General features: G+C 33.1%; 2 protein-coding genes across 6 annotated transcripts in view; both read left to right on the top strand.

Annotated features, from left to right (window-relative positions):
• The window catches only part of LOC134236836 (helicase with zinc finger domain 2-like), a 32,579-nt gene extending 28,153 nt beyond the window's left edge, over positions 1-4,426 (top strand). For 2 of the 4 annotated variants that reach the window (XM_062718976.1, XM_062718977.1), the window contains exons 13-18: positions 26-163; positions 1,176-1,777; positions 1,928-2,149; positions 2,949-3,105; positions 3,359-3,526; positions 3,792-4,426. In XM_062718976.1, the coding sequence (XP_062574960.1) occupies positions 26-163; positions 1,176-1,777; positions 1,928-2,149; positions 2,949-3,105; positions 3,359-3,526; positions 3,792-3,949 (1,445 nt within the window). In that variant the 3' untranslated portion in view covers positions 3,950-4,426. The remainder of the gene's footprint in view (positions 1-25; positions 164-1,175; positions 1,778-1,927; positions 2,150-2,948; positions 3,106-3,358; positions 3,527-3,791) is intronic. The other 2 variants (XM_062718975.1, XM_062718974.1) reach the window with 2 other exon arrangements.
• A 1,653-nt stretch (positions 4,427-6,079) lies between these two features.
• LOC134236835 (helicase with zinc finger domain 2-like) lies at positions 6,080-22,363 on the top strand. Of its 2 annotated transcripts, none has more exons than XM_062718972.1 (18): positions 6,080-6,094; positions 10,280-10,512; positions 10,729-10,768; positions 11,276-11,355; positions 12,234-12,443; positions 12,793-12,829; positions 13,536-13,657; positions 13,757-13,849; positions 14,776-14,836; positions 14,926-18,550; positions 18,635-18,720; positions 18,804-18,941; positions 19,132-19,269; positions 20,049-20,656; positions 20,756-20,977; positions 21,137-21,293; positions 21,375-21,542; positions 21,783-22,363. In XM_062718972.1, exons 2-18 carry the CDS (start codon positions 10,318-10,320, stop codon positions 21,908-21,910), a joined length of 6,108 nt encoding a protein of 2,035 aa, XP_062574956.1. In that variant the 5' UTR covers positions 6,080-6,094; positions 10,280-10,317; the 3' UTR covers positions 21,911-22,363. The 2 variants fall into 2 exon arrangements, with proteins under 2 accessions (XP_062574956.1, XP_062574955.1); XM_062718971.1 differs by having other exon boundaries at positions 12,234-12,458.
• The last annotated feature ends 786 nt before the right edge of the window (positions 22,364-23,149 follow it).

Raw genomic sequence — 23,149 nt, 5'->3', positions numbered from 1 at the left:
AACATACATGTATATTTTTTTGCAGGCACAGGAAAAACATATACTGGTATAAAGCTGATATACTTGTTCGTGAAAATCAATTATATTCTTAAACAGGAAGGAAGAGGACACAAACAAGTTGTCTTCTGTGGTCCATCAAACAAATCTGTGGATTTAGTTGCCCGTAAGAATTTAAGTGTTTTTTGTGTTCTGAAATTTTCTTTTAATAAAAGTACAGATTAAACTGAACAATTCACAATGCATATATTCAGCATAAGAAAATAAACAACACAGTTTCTCCAAATGGAATAGTAAATAGATACTAGGTCACAAATGGATATTGGTCCGAAACAGTAAAACTAGTGAGATTGTGAGCACTAAGCTCACTAAATGATACCTCCTGTCTCCCATACCATTAAAAAATGGCACAGTCCGTGTTTTGTTCTGAGAGACACGAATTAGAAACAAGAGGTGCACAATGGCATTATGTAATACAGAATCTGTGAAAATGTCATTAAATTTTATTCAGTGGTATAGGAGGAGTTGTGGATAAAAGATGGGTACCCTTAATATTATAGAAAGGCAGGCTGTGTGCTATGGGAAACCCGAAATATGTGTCCGATCAAAACGTAAAAAAGGATCTACACAATGGCACTATGTAACAAGATTCTCTGAAAGTCTCAATGAAATTCATTCAGTGTTATAAGAGGAGGTTTGGATAACAGATTGGTATCCCCAAAGCGTAACAGACGGACGGACGTATACAGACAGGCGGATGGACATACAGACGGACGGACGGACGGACATGCCGATCACTATTAAGTATATTCCTTCCAACTTTTCAAGCGAGGGGGGTATAATGAGGAAAGACAAAACGAAAGAAAGTTTTTGAAACTTGGATGACTTTCCCTAGGGACACAAAACGTGTAAGTAGAGTTTAAATTTCAACCGAATACATGTAACATACTGTATACAGGGAAATTTTCGCCCCCGTTTTATTTTCGCCCCTTTCGCCCTCTCCTTGATTGGGGGAATTTAAAACGGGGTAGAATTCAAATTACACCTCATATTTTCTTAAACAGAACTATGACTGGGCGAATTTAAAACGAGGCAAAATTGTTCAGAAGTTCAAAAGGGCGAAAATAACCCTGTATACAGTATATTAATACTACCAGTATTGCAATTTTTTTTTCAAGGATGGATGCTGAAAAAGTTGGGTGAACAGTCTCCCAAAATTGTGCGCATGTATGGCAGTTCACTAGAAAACATTGTTTTTCCATTGCCTGGAAGAGATTACACAAGTAAAACTTCGTGCAGAGATAACAGACCAGATCCGCAACTAGAAGATGTATCCCTACACCATCTCATTCGAATGCAAGGAAAACCAAGTGCTGAAGAATTAAGAAACTATGACAACATGTTCAGAAATAATCCAAGCTTTTCTGATCATGGCGAAATACAGAATTATAAAAAGCTGTTAAGCAAAGCTTGTCAGGAGGAGTTGAAACACTATGACGTCATTTTTTGTACCACTGCTGTTGCAACAAATGCAAGATTTTTGAAGGCAACACATGGGAATGTTTATCAGATGATCATAGATGAAGCCGGCATGTGCACCGAACCGGAAACCCTTGCACCAATCATTGCCACTAAAGCGGAACAGGTTGTTCTGATTGGTGACCATAAGCAGCTTCAGCCAGTCGTTCTTTGCTCAGAAGCAGCCTCGCTTGGATTGGAGAAGTCATTATTTGAGAGATATGCAGATCGTGCCGTGTTCCTCAATTGTCAATATAGAATGGTAGGTGATTCAAATAATACATGCATGTACACGGTAGTATCCAAAGCAGAAGAGATGGCTTTTTGAATAGAATATTAACTTTTTTTTCCTGTTTACATTGCAATCAATTTTGATATCATTGTAAGCAGACTAAAATTTAATGTTTTTCAGCACCCAAGAATATGCGATTTTCCTTCAAACAAGTTTTACAAAGGAAATTTGGAAACGATGCCTTCCGTTGCATGGAAAGTGGATGAACCCTTATCACTTTGGCGTGTACCAAACGTTCCACAAATGTTTTGCCATGTTGAGGGTGAGGAGGAGAGCTTGAGTGTTACAACCGAGGAAGGGAATCAGCAATCAAAAAGTAACAAGGCAGAGGTCAAAGAAGTGGTAAGAACTACTGCCACCTCACTGGTCATCCTCAAACATTTTTTTTTATTTAAAAAGGGGTTGACAAAATTAGACTCATGGTGTCCAATTTACTTTCTGTCATACATTACGTACTCCAGACTTCAACAGGGGAAAAATTTAAAGTTCATTTTTAGTTCAAAGCATGATATTAACTTAAGGTTATGTCTTAACCCCGAATTTAGGTCATCTAGTCACGATCAATATCACAAGTATTTTTCTATATAATGATAATACTGTGAAAATTATCTAATCCGACACCTGTGAAATCCGACACACTGTGAATTCTGACGTTATATTTCATTCCCATTTTACTCTTTTCCATGAATCTTGTACACTTTCATTCCGCAACCTTGTCTATTCCAACATAAAAGTCATCTCCCAGTGCATGTCGGATTAGACAGCTTTCACTGTTGTTGTATCTCATACTTGATTCAATTTGATTGGTCTTGTCTAAAGAATGCGTCAGTATTTGAGCTCAGGTAACTTGGATAAGGTCAAAGGATTCCGAAATGAAGAGTTTGGTCTAAAATATCACAATGATATATTAAGTATATTACCACCGTTTCACGTTTCTCCAGCACAATTGAGGATATGTCATGATCGTAAACTTATTACAGTTAGTGAAGTTCTAGGTTGTACATGTATATGGAATTGCTTAAAAGCTGTTTTTTTTTCTCTTTTTGTGTATTATTGTTCATAGTTTATGATTGTTTTAAAATATGTAAAATAAATTAATTATTTACTAGATGTTGAAATGTTAATACTTTATTCTTTGTAGGTTCGAATCTTTAGTGAGCTGGTTCACCGGGAGAAAGTAAAGCAAAAACAAATCAACATTGTTTCTCAGTACAACGCCCAGTGCTTTGCCATCAAAGAGGCACTGAAGAAAGAGAACATCATTAATTTCAACGTAAACACAGTTGTGGCTAGTCAAGGTATTCAAAGATTTGTCAGGAGTGTTTTAGTTGTGCTGCAAATGTCTATTTTAGTAGATCTTACCAGAAATGTAGTCTGTAGGTTGTTCTTGTTCTCTTTGCTCGAACTTTGTTTAATGATTCTGTTTTGGTTAACAAACTTGCAATTATTGAATGTTTTCTCACTGCAGCAGACTTGGAGATGTCTTAATGAAGTTATATTTTAGTTCATTATATTTACGGTAAAATGTATAAGCTTAATGTAATTTTGTAGGTGGTGAGTGGGATTACGTGATATTCAGTACCGTTAGATCCCTCCCAGACTACAGAATAGAACCAAACCCTACTTTGGGCTGGTGTAAGCAGAATCTGGGCTTTATTACTGATCAACATCAGATCAATGTGGCTCTTACTCGAGCAAGGAAAGGATTCATTATCATAGGTAACAAGAGAACAACATCAATTCGAATAACTTCAATGAATTCTTATTTTTTATGGGAGAGATCTTGTCATTGCAATATCAAACATTACTTTTTTTTATTTACTTGATGGAATCAAATTTTCAGTAAGAAGGTTTTTAATCAGAATGCATTTAAAGAAGAAGGTTATCGAATGAAGGTGTTGAGGTTTCTTTTGAGTAGGTGGCAGATAATATCAGTTTATTATTTTTAAAAACTTACATGTTATTTCCGTTTTTCTCTTTACAGGAAACAAGAATCTTATGAAATGCGACAATGTTTGGCGCGACTTACTAATACACTATGGTAGACAGGGCTGTGTGGTGGACGCGGAATCCGTCAAGTCCAGACGCCAAAAGAAAAGAAGGAAAGTCAGAGAAGCCACACAGGAGGAATTTAATGCTTAGAATTGTTTTGAAAGAAATGCTCTCCTGTCGTCTTTGTTATATATGTTCATATCATTTGAAATTACATTGTAAATTTTTTTTCGTAGATTTGTTGTAAAAATAGTTTTTTTGTTTAGAGAAATAAAATTTGTTTTGTTTGTTTTGTACGAATGAAACTTGAATATTGTATTTTTAATTCTTTATCATGATAGTGCAATTTTTATTGTTTATGAGCTAAAGGCCACACTGTATTGATAATTCATATGATTTGTTTTCCTATTTTTCTCACATTTTGATCTTTACGCCATGTGATAACCATTGAGATTACATCAGTTTTCTTTTTATGTCCTCTTTTTATTTACAGTATGCAACTATTATATTTCTGTTCTCCATTTTTCTCCATTTTTACCTGCTTGTTTTTTTTTTACTTCATGATATATGAGTTTGCAATCAATGTCTAAACCCTGGATCTTTCAAAGTTTTGTTTCTCTATGTGCCACTTATTCTTTGCTTATTGTTTTATTAAATAAATTATTTTAAAAAACACCAGAAACTTTGATTGTTTTTTTATGACAAAATCAAGTAATTAAATAAAAAAGCAAGATTTAAAAAAGAAACGTCTTAAACGAGGATATGAAACATTAGATGTGTTAGTAAAATACCTGTAATTACTGCACAGTATTGCAAAAATAATCTGAATTTCCATGTAACAATTAGACTGGAAAAAGTCATTGAAGGCTCATAAAAACATACAAACCTCGGGTGTGATTGGTGGAGAAATATGCATCACAATCAGGACAATCTCTTCCGGAAACTACTATCATATTTCAAGTAAACTGTAAAAAGTTTTTCAACATGTCTAATTCTTCCTTGTATATAGATTTCTGATTACAACCACATTACTTTACAATTTTACGTTTGAATCCCATAATCAAAGAATTACACGAGGAACTATATCTTCTGGCGGAAGGTTGTCTGAATTGATTGACTGTATGTTCTTAACGTCCCAATCGAAATTTTTTCCAACCATATAGAGACGTATACCAGCGAAGGGTCATGACAGGGGGCCTCAGTTTTCAAAGTCTCATTCGAAAGAACGAGAACCTTTACATTAAAGTACCGATCGCTTACTAAAGGAACAGTTCCTACCTATTTTCATCAACTTTATTTTCTTCTTTGATCATATTTTATCTGTCGTCCGTTGGAATGTAAACTTTCTACAATTTCGACTTCTTTTCAAAATTTAAAAAGCCAATTTCAGCCAAACTTGTCACAAAGCTTCCCATTGTAAAGCGCCAGTCCGTCTGTCAAATGGAGATTATAACACCCCCTCCCTCTTAGATTTGTGTATGGTTTTCCCCTTACGGACGCTCTAAACACTGCACACTAAAAAGCTCTTTTTATAGAGTAGTTTTATGCAGTTAGAGTGATCTGCTCTTATATGTAAGATTAAAGAAATTGTTATTTACAGTTAATTACATGATTTGTAATGGATTAAAATATTTTTAGAGTTATATAAGACCAAGAGTAAGTAATTTAATAAATTATTTTCATTACTTTTCCCAATGTAAATAAACAGCAGTCATTTCTGCTCACAAATAGTCTATTGTCTTTGAACATTTTTCCTGGCACGTACCCTATGTTATAAATTAAAGAAAAAGTCTTATCTTTACATGATATATTTTTCTCTGAGTCCAATAAAAAATCAGTTTCTATTAGTGTTTAGAGCTTTCTTAAGTGGGGGACAAAGTTTTTTACACATGAGTTGATCCATTTGTAAACTGCAGATCATATTTCATCGTTATATTTCCATACTTTTTATTAAAAAGGCACAGTTTTTCGAACTTGATGCATACTTTATATGACCATCGATCTCGTTCGGCATAATAATATTGATTTTATTGTTTAAAAAGATCGAATATTTTTAAGTATGACGCATAAGAAAAAACATTCATTGTTAACATACACGGGTATTTTTTTTTTTTTGGCAGTCAACCAATTTATTCGTGCATATTTCAGAGAATTTAAAAACGAAAATAAAACATGATGACACAATTGAGTTGTGCTTTTTAAAAAATGATATTTTTACGTCACAAACAGTTAAACATCTACTGTGAATATGTACGCTTGAAAAAAAGACATGCTGAAAGAAAAAACATGACAACGGTAAAAAAAAAGATACAATTTGTAATTTCAATAGTTATCTGACTTTTAAAATGTACATTTCCTTCTTTTATCTATTCGTTTGTGTCGTATTACTCATTTTCTTTATGTTTTGCTGAATTTTGTCTCTCGTTTGAAGATATTTTGTGAACCGAATACTTTTTCTTATTCGTTTACAATCCTTTAACGTTAGATTTTACAAGGTTCACTCCCCGGCTTCTCAGTAGATTTTTGTCTTGACCTCCATTTGAAAAAATTTACATAATGTTTTAGTTCTCAAAATGAATTTGGATTATATAATGTTAGTTAAGCTATGTTCAATGCCGATACGTAGGATAGCTAAGGAAAGTTAACGATTGTAAAGTTGATGTCATCACTTTTCTTGAAGCTTTGTTGTAAGGTTACCATTAACGTCATTTTTTGTTAAATATCCAAAAATGAAACAAACTCTGTCAAACTCTGGGGTATCTTCTTTTATCAAGCCCATATGGATACATCGATTTGCCATATAAATTGAAAGCAACTTTTGTTAATTGATGCGTTTTGATATAAAACTAAGATTTATTTAATAACTCGAATATGTTTATGCCTAAGAAATAGAACTTCAAAATAAATTAATTTATCTTTTTTCATTGAACGAAGATCGATATATTCAAAAATACTAATGAGAGAAAATAACTTTTGAAATAGTTTCAATAAAATGATATCATTTTGCTTGATAATTGTTTGTGATTTAATCAAAATAATTTCATTCATATTTGTGCATTATTCAATTTAGGGACTGGCTTTTTAAAATTGTTCCTGTATCAGTAGATATGAAGTAAACACATTCCTACAGAACAATACTTATTAGTAAGATAACATTAACTTGGTTAACGCCCAAATAATATCACTGCAAAACATTCTATCTAATTTGATCTTTACAATTACCTTCTTAACAATAAAACAGTGAATGCTTATTATCGTTTACGATATCAATGGAAAAAAGACCACCAAAATTCGGATACAACTATTTCGATGCTTTATATCCTGTTGAGCTTTTGAAAAGTGTGAGTGATAATCTATTCTACTACGATTATTGCCGAGATCAAAGAAAAGTTGCGGACATTACTTCTTAAACAATCAAACTGTATGATAAACGTGATGACTATCTTTTCAATCGTCAACTTTTCTTACTTCTTCATCACCTTCATACGGAGTTTATATCTCTCACTTGATTCGATACGCAAGAACATGCTCTACGAATGCAACTTCTAAAACGTGTTAAATTATTTACAAACAAGTTGAAACAAGAATATCAGCAGTCTAGTTTAAAGTCACCATTTCGTAAGTTCTATGGTCGATATTATGACATTGTCAGCAAATTCAATTTATTATTGAGTCAAATGCTGACTGACGTTTTTCATACTAATTGTTAGTCCAATATTTAAACACTGAATTGACGACGGATTTTTCCGGTATTTCCCGATCTTGACAAGGAGCACACGGCAGGTGTGACTGGTCGCCAGGAGATGCTCACTCCTCCATGGAACCTGATCAAACCTCTGATGTTTTGGGGTTCGTGTTTGCTCTGTTCCTATTTTGTATTGTGTATGGATTTTTAACCTTGAATACTGTTCTTCATGTGTTTCATTGTAATTTGTTTCAATAATCTTTTAACAAAGTAGGTAAATTCGTGTGAAAAAAGCGAATGTACTAATTCTTATTTAAGAGTCATTAGAGATATGTGGCTCTTTAAAAAAATAATCTTTCGATTAAGAATAAATTTCATTACTCTGTAATTTTTTAGATAAAGATATATATGAAAACATCAGTTAATTTTTGAATTAAGAATTGTTTCTTGCAAACAAAGTCATTTTACGACATTATACAATTGCAAGTGAAGGGGAATATACAAATGTAAAAATATATAGTTTTAAAACAACAAAACTGAAAATCGTATCGCTATAAACGTAAATTCGTCATGAGTGGTTTCACTGCAATGGAGTTTTTCCCTTTTCCCTAGTTGATTCAAAACGATTTTATTCATTGGTGATCATACAATATGTTTTCCTATCATAGTTTGTCACCCATTTAACTTTGGAGGATAAGTGTTTTATATTGGAGAGCATATTAACATCTCCAATAAGGAAATACATATGATATATTGCACGAGTTAGTTTACACGGTGAGAATACATGAAAGTGTCTATTTTGAGACATTCTATGTGTGTATGAACATAGCCAGCACGGTCAGAAGAGGGATAATTTGACATAAAAAAGTTAGCATGCCCTTTTGCAGATAAATTGTGCCATGATCTACAAAAATTACTTAACGTTGTCAATTCCAATATCTCCAGGATTCTTGTGTATAGAATCAGAATGATTCTTAACAAATTCATTTTGATATTTACTGGTTATCATTTAATAAAAGGACCTAAGCTCAATTTGTATAGAAAAGGCAGTTTTTTAAACTGTCTTGAAAAATGTTTTAACAAAGTGTCCAAAATTGTCGCAATTTGTCATATTGGTTCCGTGATCATACAATTAGATATGCAACGATTTTTTTTAATCATCGAGCTTTATGAATGATAGATATGTCATAAAATATTAACCATGCTCTCAGTTCTCAGAGTTTAATTTTTACGTAATATAGATGCTGGTCTTTTTTAATTAAAAACCAAAACTTGTACTTGGATCGTTGGATTTTTCGACAGTGTTATTTTACATATTGTTTATATCATGCAAAAATATAAGCGCCTCAAATTGATTGATTGACCGTATGTTGTTTAACGTCCCTCTCGAAAATTTTTCACTTACGAGGGTTGATCCAAATGTTCGTGGAATTTCTTCATAATTTATTCATTTTTAAGTGGAATTGGTTTAATTACAAATGAAAATATAGACACTTGATGAATATTTTAAATTAAAAAAACATTTTAAATATCTTTGATAGTAACTCTATGGCAGCTGCCATAGAAACGGTTGTTTGGAAATGCGGGGGAGACATTAATTCTTTTTTAATTCTTAATACGTAAAATGAGAATTGAACCGCCCTATGTGGTATATATAACGAAAATTATGTCAATATTACGATTGATTGATCTTTTATAAACCTTTGTGTGAGAGTTTTACTGATTTTACTAAACATTTAGTTTATTAGTTGATGATTTATTGTTCATCTTTCAGTTCTTAGACAACGTTAAATTTCGGTCAAGTCATGCGTTTTGTAAAAATCTCAGGATCACTCTTCCTTAAACGCGTAAATTATTGACATAGGCTTTGGAAAATGCATTTAGGTAGTGGTTTTCCAGTGGCATAAGAAATTTAAGAAGAATAGAACTTCCATGGATCGACGTTGATTAAAGGTGCGGTCGCTTTTTGGAGGCTCTGTTTAAGTGCGTATAACCCTATACAAATTAAAAGCGTTAATAAACGTTGTCGGCTGCCGTGCTGTTCTTGACATTGCTATTGAAACTGGAACATCATATGGAAAGATGGGTAGTATTTTAAAATACGAGTGAAAAATGAAGATGAATTGGTGCAAGAGGATACCCAGGCTTTTCTTGAAAAAAAAATGGAGAAAAGGGCAGGATTTTATAGAGCTACTTATTCAAATTGGACATATTGACGTGACATAAATATAACTTGACGTAACGTCGAAGTCTCCCCTGGGTTTCACAACTATCAGTTTTCAGAAAGCTCGTGTGACCTTATGGGTAATTGGAAAGTGGTAAAATTTTCCAATATATTTGCATTATGACTCTATATTATGAATGTGCCTGTTGTTTGCTTTCATAAAATCACTATATAATTTTAGAGAGAAATTCCACGAACTTTTGGATCAACCCTCGTATATGGAGACGCCACCATTTGCCGATCGACAGTTGCAAATTTTGTCCAATGCTGAGCACTTAGGGCCATAGAGCCTGGAGGAATCTTTTTCGTGCTAGCACCTACTGCGACACGGGACCTCTGTTCGAAGGACCGGTCTCCATGTACACTGTACTATGTACAGTGGGATTCGAACCCTCGACGTAAGGATTGACTTCTTACTTATTGACTCTTAAAGCAGACGCTCCTCTAAGCACTGCTCGACGCGGCTGTAACTCGAAATGTTAAGGGCTAGAGGTATTGTAAAACATTAAAATGTGTTTGCAAATATTTAGAGACATTAACCAATTAAAATTTTTGTTTCCGTTCCAGAAAGACCAATTAATTTGAAAGAGACTACTTAATTTTAAAATCATGGAAACAGACGAGAACTGGCTAAGCTTTTTCCAGGCAGCTCTGGTATGTATTGAGAAACACGATAATGCAAAGGCTTTAGAATTTACCCGACAACTGTACGAGTCTGGTGAGATTTACCACAACGGAGTGGAGAATGAAGACACTGCGAATGAAATATACAACCACTGTTTGCATCTCTTAAATACAGGACAGGTACTTCAATGATATTTCTATTGTATGCTTAGAATCATGATTGGTCATATTATATGTTAGTATGTTTGTAAATTAATTTGAAAAAAATGTCATATACAAATGATATAATAAATCTTGTAAGTATGGGAAAAATATCTTAATTGGGTATTAACGAGAATGAGTATATCAGAAGAATAATACCAAAATAAATTTCTTAATTCATTTCAATTTGGACAGGTTTTTGATCCATTTCTAGAGACAAAGTGCTTTTACAGAGGTAAGAAAAAAAACATTTTAAATACATGCATGTTGTGATCTTCAGAAACCAAAATGCATTTACTCATAATTCAATATACCATTTGTGTACTGTCATACTTAGATTCTGACTGTTTTTACAGTTTTGTATAAATCCATACTGTCGCAAATTAAGCATCTTTTAGATCATAATTATTTAATTTACGCTTAAAAAGAGGCTTTACATATGACTGAATGGATTTATACAAAAAATGTAGAAACAGTCAAAATCTAAGTATGACAGTACCTATATCTAGACGATGAAAACAGATCTATCAACAACAAAACCCATTCAATTAAGTTGTACTTGCATATAAATGTCATGGTTTAAAATCTAACCGCGGATATAGTGTCTCAGGGAGTCTCACTGTCCACTTAAGTTAAAGCTTTGCAACACATAATTTTACGCTTTTAATACGCAGTTATGACATAAATTATAAAAGAAAAACACCTTTGATTACTTTTTTTAAAACTCTACTTCATTTTTCAGTGAAGCTGCTTTCTTCCGAGAATTTGGATCCAACTTCTGTCTGGTTAAGCGTCTTGAATGATCCAAGTATTTCTATAGCAGTATGTATGATTTTTATACCCCCCGCTTGAAAAGCGGGACGGTATATAGTAATCGTTAATTCCGTCCGTCTGTACGTCATTGTCCGTCCGTCCGTCTGTTACGTTTTGGATACCCATCTCTTATCCGCAACTCCTCTCATACCACTGAATGAAATTTGATGAAACTTTCTCAAAATCTTTATTACATATTGCCATTGTGTACCTCTTATTTTACTTTTTGATCTGACATATATTTTGGATTTTCCAGAGCAAAACATGGACACTGCCAATATATTCATATGGGAGGTGGGGGGTATCATTTAGTGAGCTCATTGCTCACAGTACCTCTAGTTTTAACTGATACTAATTAATGCATTTACAGTATCTGCGAGTACATGCAGTTATACATTGATATTTTTAAAAAGTAGAAATACTGTATAGAAAACTCCAAATTTTATATTCACACACCGTAATTATTGGTGATTCAAACACAGAAGTTGATGGAATGGCTGAAGTATAGGAATTGTACGTCGTATAAGTTTCTACGAGTTAGGTCAAAAGTAAGATTAAGTAAGACCATAGGCAACTGTTACATTTACAAGTCGATTTCTTCTTTTTACCCTTTCCACAAGGTACCATAATCGATTTCAATATCCCTCATTTTAATGTCGAAAGTTAACCGGGTTTTGTTTATTAAGAGGAAGGGGGGATTGGTAATAAACCTATGAATACATATATATATATATATATATATATATATATATATATACAAGAATATTTGATTTTCAGATATCCGGTAGTAGTTGTCTAAGCTTTAGACTATATTTCTTTGTTTTTGATTTGGCCACATACAATATATATATTTATCTTAATGATGTTTTTCATGTTTACTTACAAAGAGAAAACTCAAGTTGCTTAGAGAAATACAAGAAGTCATAGATGAGTACTCCGTGGCAGAACATCCGATAGTATGGCACTGTATGCTCGAGATAAGAACTTCATATAACCATATGCTGGACCTGAATGCCGGAAATCACAGCACCACTGAAATTATACGAAGAGAATTGCTTAAAGTATTTGTCTTTAGTGGCAAGAAATTTCTTCAAGAGGTAAAGTGGTTCAAGGTATTAAAATAGTTAACAAATTAAACAAACCATTTGAAAAAAAGTTGAGCAATTTCACCCAAGTTATTAACTATATAAGTTCTGTATTTATATATATTATAATCTTTGAATAGACAAAAATCTAAAGAAAATTAAGTCCATGCTGTGTTTAGAACTTTACAATCTCCATTTTTTTTTTAAATTGGCATTGGATTTTATTTTATCTTACTTCTTTTGTTCTTGCCTAAATTTATGTAAAAATTTAGCAGATATACATAGAAATTGTTAAATTTCTGGTCCTTTTTACTGGTTTGAATAATTTCAAAATTTCAAAGTTCAAATTTTTTTGACACAGGGTTTGGACGAAGTAGTTTGCAGAATGTGCATGAACTGTAAGTAAGATCAAGAGTGAAATAAACCGCGTGAAAAGGATTAGCTAGGTTAGATAAAATGTATAGCCAAAGTGCCTATCTTTTCAAACAAAAAAAAAAGGCCTGGAGATAAGTTAAACAAAATTGTATCTTATTTTCTAGAACAGGTTGACTTATATGAATGTGATTTCTCAAAAGAATTTTAAAAAACTCTAGAAAAACTAGAGGTACTGTGAGCAATGAGCTCACTAAATGAACTGTCCCAAGTAATGTGTTGCTTGATATTGTTTTAGTTGTGTAAATTAACCTGTCCTATGAAATGTTATCCAGAAGCTTCTATATACGCTAGTAAACAAAAAATGACAATGTCCATGTTTTGCTTAAGAAACCTAAAATACGCGTCGAATAAAAAAGTAAAATATCACAATGTTGTAATTTGTGAAAGTTTCATTTAATTTCAAAAAAAAGTTGCGGATAGAGAAAACATAAAGTGTGTACAGACGTGCTACTAATGGACGGACGAATTTATATACCCTCCCGCTTTTCAAGCGGGGGGTATAAAAAGTGTTGTAGGACTGCGACTCTACTAATCAGAAAATAGATTCTAAAAAAGCCGAATGCAGGAAAAATAATTTGCTTTAGAATATGGTGTACACATTTTTTCTTTTTTTATGAATTCATTGTCATTCAAAAAGGAAATAAATTTAAGATTTTTTTTCTTTTTCAGTACGGAGAGATTTCCAACAATATCCCGAATTTAAATCACTTTTAATTCTCTGGGCCCATGCACTGGAAAAAGTTGGGAAAATAGATTTAGCCATTCAAAGAGCACAGGAGGCAAATGACGAGGTATTTTTAAAAAATCAAGCTAAATGCTTAATGCATAATTTCATATATTTAAAAAGAAGTGCAAGAATGTAAAAAAAAATTTGTCATATATTCATAAAGAAATTGGTGACAAGATTACATCAACAAAAATCCCCAGAAAGTGAAAGCGAAGTAGATGAAGAGTGGATAAAAGATACACATGGCTTTACCATGGTAGGATTAAATTTGAGCTTTTACAAGTATAAAGTGCTGTTTAATATATATATATATATTAATATATATATATATATATATATATATATATATATATATATATATATATATATATTTGCCAAAAAATTTATAATATAAATTTTTCACGTTTTTATAATGAAAAAATCTAACAAAAAAATCTAAACAACTTGACAAAAATTTTAAAGTGTTAAAAATTGATTTTGGAAATGACAAACTGCTTTGAGAAATTTCGGAAAAAATAAGTTGTGAAAAAAAATTATTATTATTATTATTATTATATATATATATATATATATATATATATATATATATATATATATATATATATATATATATATATATATATATATATATATATTTATACCTTAAGTCTTTTCTGGAACCAGTATCAAGTTATTACGTTTTACATTGATTTTTTTGAAAATGGGGGGGGGGGGATTTAAAAACCTCTTTTTAAAATTTTTGACTTTCTCAAAACAACTGGATAAAATTTTCTACAAAACTTGCTCAAAAGGGATTAAAATGTTTAAAATTTATATCTGAAATAAAAAAGAAAAAGTTAAGAAAAATTAAAATAATCAAAATTAGTGATTCCACTACAATTCAAATCCAAACGTATCTATGCCTAAAATTGTTTTACAAATAACTATAACATTTAGATTTATTAAAACCAAAATCCTCAAAAATGAAAAACAGGAAATCAACATCATATCGTATTTCAAAACTCATAAAAATGACATGAGCCTTATTGGTATTTTTCAGATTTATTACTCTTTGGTTCAAACTTGAAATGTGTTAGGGTTCTTGGGATCAAGACAAGGTAGACATATGAATCAACAAAAACTTGTGAAGTGACACACACATGATCCTAAAACTAATGGGTCTCTTTTTTCATTACATTCTAGTCTCAAGAACAAAGAAAACCAGCAAACGAAACATTAAAGAAGAAAAAATCAAGAAGCAGACGTAAGACATCTCTATGAAAATCATATTGACATATCATATTAATTTTTCATCAAATCTCCTCTAGATAAACTAGATAAAAATTTTTGCAGCAAAACGAAGAGATAACCTAAACCAACTAAACCAAGGCAGTGGGACGTTTGACCCATGGGACGAGAAATACAAGGCTGGAGATGTCCATAATGCAATTGCAGAAGTTAATAGTCCTATTAAAAGCTGGAAAGACGTAACAGAATTCGATTTACCTGTTGGAAGACCTCGAAGGAGAAGACACAGAAGACAAAAAATATCGGATGAAGGGAATTCTCTACAACATCATCAACCTCCGAAAGCGCAAGCCAAATCACACTCGAAATTAAAAAGGCCAAATGCAAGAGAAATCAGTGCTCCGGGACTAATTTCTGAAGATGAATTCGACCCAATACCCCATGAAAAGTTAGAGGAAATTGGCACTGACTTTGAATCCAGTGATGAGGAAAGTGAATCACAAGATGAAGAATCGCTGCAAGATAATTTTTTTGAAGAATCGCGCAAATTTTACGACTCTCTAAACCGAAACAAAAACATCGATGAAAACCTTTTAAAAAATGGTCTTGATCTTTCAGAAGGTTGTGTAAATAACTTTATGCGTGTCAAAACTAGAAAATTTTACGATGAAATGCACAGCAAAGAGGAATCTCTTGATCTTTGCAAAAAGTTTCCTAGCAAATACAAACACTGTAAATTGGAAATTTTAACACCACACAGAGCACTTTGTATTTCCTTGGATGAGGATCTTGAGATAGAAATTTCAGGACGATCTAAATGCGGAAAAGCCTTTAATCAAGACCAGGTTGTTGTTGAAATTTTGAAAAATTCTAGAAATTTACCGATCAGATCAGTGCAACCTACTAAGAGTTCTGAAATTGATTGCAATAAAATATTTGGAAAAGTCATCGGAATAACGAATCGGAATGAAGCATTGCCTACAAACCCTGTCTTTGTGTGTACCCTTGATCATTATCAAACATACCATATGAAGCCGCTTTGCAAAACAGTTCCCAAAATACATATTCTGAGTTCAAAGCGAGAAAGAGAATCTCAAGTTGAGATCTATAAGTATAACAAAAGAGGAAAGGATCTGATATTTGATGGACTTAAATCAATCGATCAATCAAAACGAAAAGGATATATTTTCCTTGTGTGTTTCATTGCTTGGAATGAATTGTATCCCCTCGGGGCTGTCATCAGAATGTATGATGGGAAATGTGACATAAAAACCTCACTCAGGCTGCTTTGTCTGAGAAATAATGTATCTGTACTCTATGAAAAGAAAACAGTTAAGGAAGTAGAAAAAATAAGAGAGGAAATGCCAGATCAGAAAAAAACAGAAAAACGGACAGATTTTTCAGATAGTTTGTCTGTTTTTACAATTGATGGAAACAACTCAGAAGACTTAGATGATGCACTTAGTATAAGAAGAATATCAGACACAGAATTTGAAATCGGTGTTCATATTGCTGATGTTGGCAGTGTCATAAAGAAGAATGACCCTATTGATCGAGAGGCACAAGAGAGGTCAAATTCTTTCTATCCGGGAAAAAACAAACCACCATATCATATGCTTCCAGAGCCTTTGGCAACAGACATCTGTAGTCTTCTTCCTGGAGAGAAACGAAAAACGATTTCAATTTTTTACAAAGTCGATGAAAATGGAAATGTCTCGGAAAAAAAGATTGACCGCACTTTTATTCAATCCAGACGACGTTTTACGTATCAAAAAGTTCAAACACTATTGTCAGAAACAACTGAAAACAATGAGTTTACACAGGATCTTCAAAATTTGCATTGCATAACCAAGAACATTCGTTTAAAACGCTTGAAACATAAAATATTCTCCTTTCCATTTGAATCATCATTCGAAGACAGCGATGACTCTTATTTCAAGAATCTTGATGCTCATATAATAGTAGAAGAATGTATGATTCTTGTTAATCAAACTATAGGCCAGACATTAATTGAAACATTTCCAGACTGTGTTCCTCTCAGAGTACAAAGCGAACCCCCATCTTCCAAAATTAATGAATGGTTAGAGAATTACCCTGACATTGCAGATTTCGTCTTATCGCTTCAAAATCAACAACTTTCGACAAATAGAACTTTATCTTTCGAAAATATTCCTGAAGATAATTTATTGCAGCAACTACCATTACAAAAACATATATGGGACGCAATTGTGTCAAGTTATAAAGAGAAAAAAATTAAGAATATGGAGAGATTAATTGGCACCGACGAGTTTCATCCACTTCAAGCAATGGCGTATGAATCATGGATGTCATTTCAAGAGACTTCAAGTTATCGATGTTCGGGGTCATCTCAAGAGAAAAGACATTTTTCTTTGGGAATTACAACGTACGTTCATTTTACGTCACCCATTCGACGTTATGCAGATTTGATTGCAAATCGTCTCGTGCATGCTCTGCTTGACCAGAATGAATCACCCTACTCTCAGAGAGAGGTTGAAACGCTGTGCAAAAAAATCAATGGAAGCCAAACCAGAAAATTTCAGAGGCAGTGTCGTTTACTTCACCTTGGAAGACAATTTAAAAAACAACCAGTTATGTTACATAGCTTGGTCGTATCTGCATCAGAAAAATCTCTTTTAGTTTGTTTTCCTGGTCAAAGAGAATTAACAAAATCATGTGGTGAAGTTCAATATCATTTACTAAAGCTAAAATCAAAACCCGATTTAGAGGAAAATAAAAAGCACATATTGACTCTATCATGGCAGCAGCGTTTATATTCAGCACTTGGTTTTTCGTCAAATGCATCAAATTCTAAAAGAGGACCAGTAAAGATCAATCCACATCAAAGAGTATTTTTTCCGACTCTTTGGAAATGGAAACAGTTGTTACAATGTCTTATTAGCGACAATATGAATTTGCTGGATGAGAATTTTTTCTTTGAAAAGGAAGTATTGCCAAGTGCTATTGAGTGTCAAGGTACTCATTCAGATGCAAGTTCTGAGACATTAGATGGCATAATCGGAAAACAGTATACTGATTTCAGTTTGACTTTCAGCACTGCCCAAATCATTCCTATTCAAATGGGAGCTGAGCAAAATGAGGGAATGCTAACGCCAGTGATTCATCTCTTTGAAAACACAAAAAATGTGAAGTGCTGCCTACAGCATATGTCTGATCCCGTTCAATGTTTCTCTTCATATGCCACTAGACATGCAGGCAACAGAAGGATGGTATCATCTGAATATATTCAAAGATGGCGCAACATTTTTCGAATGGAGTCTGTTACCAATGCTACAAAATCCATACCAATAATCATAAACGATTTACGCGTTGACTTTCATGGATCCACTGAAACCTACGATGGTTCGTTCATACTTTTAAAATCATTTTGTCTGCAGAGGGATATAGACTTCAGATGGCACTTAGAAAAAGATACTGAGAAGTGTGTCTCATACCAAACAGATTTTATTTGCATTCGCTGTGAGTTAATAAATGGAAAACCTTTGCAGGCAAGAATAGCAAGTTCACCAAATGAACGAAGGATATGGGTTGGTCATGGAGAGACAAAGACTTTTCAAAGAGGTAAAACAAGCGGAGACGTTAAAGTACACTTTAAATTGCACAAAGACAGTCCTAAACCAGAACCTTCGATGAGGGATGCAAGCAGTCCATCGTGCACGATTGAAATACTTCAAATGTCTGACTCAGACAAGTAAGTTATTAATACAAAAATGAGTTAACCTTTAAATGAATAAGTAATCAACGGATGAATCAAAAATATATTCTCTATTTTTAGGAATATTGAGGATGCCTTTAAAGGTTTAGAAAATGCTGAACAACTTGCAAAGTCAATAGCTTTAAGAGAAAGAATTCAATCTTTAGGTAAGTGATTTGCCAAAAAATACTGCTATCATATAGTTCTTGTTTAGCACCAGAAAATAACAAAATCACGTGATATTTTACAGACGACATCCACGTGAGATTGGCAAAACAAACAAAGTCCGACGTGATGCACGCATCATTGCAACCGAACAATGAAAAGCAGTTAGAGGCTATAAAGAAGGCTCTGTCATCTCGATTTACTCTCATACAGGGTCCACCTGGTTAGTTATATACCAACCATTCTTTATTTGTTTTTTAAAGAAATGTGTTCAGCTTTCAATATAGTACAACTTCTGAATTTTTAGCTGTAAGCATGAACTGGATATTTTAAAAGCGTAAGATTTTAGTCTAACAATGCTTCATTGAGGCGCCTTATAAAGTTAATAAGTTTATTGTTTACAATTGTAATAGGCACAGGGAAGACCTTGACTGGAATTAAGCTCATCATGCTTTTTAAAGACATCAATCTAAAGATTCGAGAAAACGGTGGTGATCATAAACAAGTTGTTTACTGTGGACCTTCAAACAAGTCTGTTGATCTTGTAGCACGTATGTATTTAAAGTCATGGATATACCGTATAACAGGTATTTTCTGCGGTTGGAAATTTTTGCAATTTAACCCCTAAAAGGTAGCAAATTAATTTCTGCGTTTTCAATTTCTGCGGTTGCACTTTACTGCAAAAAATTATTTACGGGGTGTATAGGATCATCAAACTCTAAGATTTATTTGAACACTGCAATTACTACGTTTTTCAATTCATTCAGGCGCATGAATGCAACGTGCATGAGAACAGGCATTGTGCTATTAAACTACTAGCTTTTAGTCACTCTTTGTAAAATTAACTAATACTGTCAGACGTCTGATTTGAATGAAATTTACAAGACAATCAAACCGTGTTGTATACACAAGCAGTAATCACGGTCTCAAGACAAAACACAAAATTGAAAAGTGGAAAATAAGAAAGAAAAAAAAGCTGTCATATTTTGTTTGCAGCTATCCAAAATAAGGAGTTTCGATGTCACCCTTTCAAAATTGTGAATTTTCTCTGCAAACAAATTCAATTGTTGACCATGCGTGAGTCTGCAGACACACCACTTATCATACTTGCATGTATAAAATACCATAAGTCATATAAAAAATATTTTGCAATTGTAATTTTTGCGGATTTGTCCTATCCGCAAAATTCCGCAAAAAATTGGACAACCGCAGAAAATACCCGTTATACGGTAATATGATCATTTCTATCTCCATCAGAATTTTCAATCAAATTTAACTTGCTCAAAATACTTTTTATGCACTAAAAGTGCTTTTTTTCCTTCCGATGTAGGATGGATAAGATTGCATTTAAGAGATATCTCTCCGAAAATGGTAAGAATGTATGGAAGTTCCATGGAAAGTACTGTATACCCCATTCCCGGTAGAGATTACATTAATCAAACATCATGCAAAGACAATCGACCGGATTCTGATCTCGCAGAAGTATCACTACATAACTTGATTAGAGAAAAAGAAAAACCTTTCGCTGACAGACTAAGAGCTTTTGATAAAATGTTCAGGGAAAATCCAGATGGTACCTGTATTGACCCGGAAAAGGTTATTGAATATAAAAAATTACTCTCAGAGGCGACGGAGGAGGAGCTTAAACATTATGACGTTATTTTTTGCACAACTGCCGTAGCAACAAATCCAAAATTTCTGAAAGCTACAAAAAATAAAATATTCCAGCTCATAATTGATGAGGCAGGGATGTGCACTGAGCCAGAAACCATGGCTCCAATTATTGCTGCAAAACCAGAACAGGTAGTTCTCATTGGTGACCATAAACAACTCCAACCAATCATTATTTGTGAAGAAGCGGCTAAATTGGGTCTTTCAACATCCCTTTTTGAGCGATATGCTGACAATGCTGTGTTTTTAGACATCCAATATAGAATGGTAGGAGTTTTTTTGTGAACATTTGTGTTATTTATACATGCATACGTTCAATGTGAAAAAGCAATAAAAGCTAATAAATGTTTGTATTTCATTTGTTAGAATGAAAAGATTTGCGAATTTCCATCAAAACAGTTTTATAAGGGAAAACTCAAAACTGGACCTTCTAAAAAATATGAAGTTAAGGAACCTTTACAAATATGGATAAATCCTTATACCCCTCTTTTGTTTTGTCACGTGGAAGGAGAAGAAGAATGCCTAGCAGTGTCCACAGAAGAAGGAAATCAGCAATCAAGGAGCAACAAGGCAGAAGTAGAACATGTGGTACGTTCTTCAATTTTAACGATCCTCCAACCGCCCCTATATTCCATTTAAAATTATTTCCATCTTTCCGTCTAATTACAATACACCTGAAATTAAAAAAAAATCTTAATGCTTTTTCAACATAAGAAGAAAATGATTCATTTTGTCTTGCTTTTATAGGTTAAAGTTTATAATTATCTGATGTCTCATGACGGAATAGAAACGCATAACATTAAAGTTATGTCGCAGTACAATGCACAGTGTTTTGCGATACGAGAGGCTCTAAAAGAGAGAAGATTCATCAATTATAAAGTTAATACGGTTGTATCCAGTCAAGGTACGTACGTTTTTATATTTTGAGACAAAGAGTAAAGTTCATTATGCCACACCTTCAATTCTTCTTCCTTTCCATTCCTAGGTGGTGAGTGGGACTACGTGATCTTCAGCACTGTCAGATCACTACCAGATTACAGGATTGAATCATATCCTACACTAGGCTGGTGCAAGAATAACTTAGGTTTTATTACAGATCAACACCAAATTAATGTTGCCCTCACCCGAGCCAGAAAAGGCATTATTATCATAGGTATAATTCATTGTTCTCTAGAAATCATAACCCTATGTTTTAGCGTCTCTATTGATATAAAATTTTTAAACCATAATTGACTGGTATAATTTCTTTCATTAATGTATCTGACAAGAAAATACCGTTATTTATTTCATTAAAAAATATAAAATGGTTAATATAAAAAATCACATGAAAAAGCTTGCTGCTTGAATAATTATCATTTTTTAATACTCTTTATATAATTCCTGGCTATTCTAGGAAATAAGAAACTGCTTCAATGTGAACTTGTTTGGAGAGAACTGATAAGGCACTACAACCAATTGGGCTGCGTTGTGGATGCTGAGAAACAAAATCTCACTCCACTGAAGCGAAAGAGAAGAAATTGAAATTATTTTATAAGACAAGCTGATCGAAAAATATTTTGAGCAAATGAAAAGACGAAAGGAAATCTATATTAACCGAAATACAGCTGGGGACACGGATTGTGTCGAAAATAACAGGGAACTGGATTGGATGAAAAACATAGAGTAAAATAAAGTGAAATAGGAATAAAAATGAATGTAGAAATTCACAAGGAAACAAATAGCACACGTGTATGATTATACTGTGACTTTTTCTTCAGCATTCACATCATTGCAACATCAATTGATTCCTTTATCATCTAACTTTGCCATAAGATCCATTGAAAGTTAATTTTTCAAGGATTTTCAGCGTCTTGATTGAAAAGACCATATCATTTCAATTAATTTGTTAAATGGATTTAAGGCATATTTTTTTCTGTCTATGGTTCCAATTTCCCAGATTTTAAGATTTTGACACAACCATATATCAATTAAGCAAACGTATTTTTTTCATATTTTGTACCATCATTTTGCTTTATTTAAATGTCAATATTAATATTTACATAACTTGCAAGTGGGGGCCTGCAAAGTTTACGTGTATCCGGCTCTTATGGCTTTTGAACCATCACCTACTGCAACTAGGGACATCTGATTAAATGATATCATCAGGAGGGACACTTCCCGCCGTGAGATTCGAACCCGCGACGTTAGGATCAACTCTTTATATCTATAGACTCTGAAGCATACGCTTTAACCACATTGCAGGGTTCATTTTTATGCGCCCGTATCGATAGATGCGAGGCGTATATTGTTTTTGTCCTGTCTGTTTATCTGTTTATCTGTTTGTCTGTCTGTTGTCAATTTTAACCTTCGTCATAACTTTTGAACCATGAGAGATAGAGACTTCTTATTTGGTATGCGTAGTGAACTAATGACGCTCTTTTAAATGACACCATGGTCAATGACTTTGTGACCTTGACTGTGACCTATACGCTAAAAATAGCTTTTCCGAACTTTCGCCATAACTTTTGAAGCAAAAGAAATAGAAAATTTATATTTGGTATGCATACTCCACTAATTAAGTTCTTTCAAATGACACCAAGGTCAATGACCTTGTTACCTTGACTGTAACCTATCTGCTAGAAATGTTTTTTTGGAACTTCGTTGTCGTCGGGCGCATAGTGTTTCACAAACGCATCTTGTTTTAAAAATCAAATAATATTTTGTGCTATTTTAAATGGTTTTAACAAGCTTATTCATTAATAATATTTTGCTTTTATTGCA

The sequence above is a fragment of the Saccostrea cucullata genome, unplaced genomic scaffold (genome assembly GCF_032062105.1).
Source record: "Saccostrea cucullata isolate Sc308-1 unplaced genomic scaffold, CSIRO_AGI_Scuc_v1 ctg12, whole genome shotgun sequence".
Taxonomy (NCBI): domain Eukaryota; kingdom Metazoa; phylum Mollusca; class Bivalvia; order Ostreida; family Ostreidae; genus Saccostrea; species Saccostrea cuccullata.
Note: the sequence above shows the minus strand (reverse complement) of the source record. Positions and strands in the feature narration are given on the sequence as shown.

What these genes read in the sequence shown, in the direction of transcription:
- LOC134236835 (XM_062718971.1), top strand. Translation starts at nt 10,318, where the DNA reads ATGGAAACAGACGAGAACTGGCTAAGCTTTTTCCAGGCAGCTCTGGTA. An exon ending in ATCCAAGTATTTCTATAGCA is followed by an intron (nt 11,356 to 12,233) that starts GTATGTATGATT and finishes TTACTTACAAAG; the next exon opens with AGAAAACTCAAGTTGCTTAG. An exon ending in ATACACATGGCTTTACCATG is followed by an intron (nt 13,850 to 14,775) that starts GTAGGATTAAAT and finishes ATTACATTCTAG; the next exon opens with TCTCAAGAACAAAGAAAACC.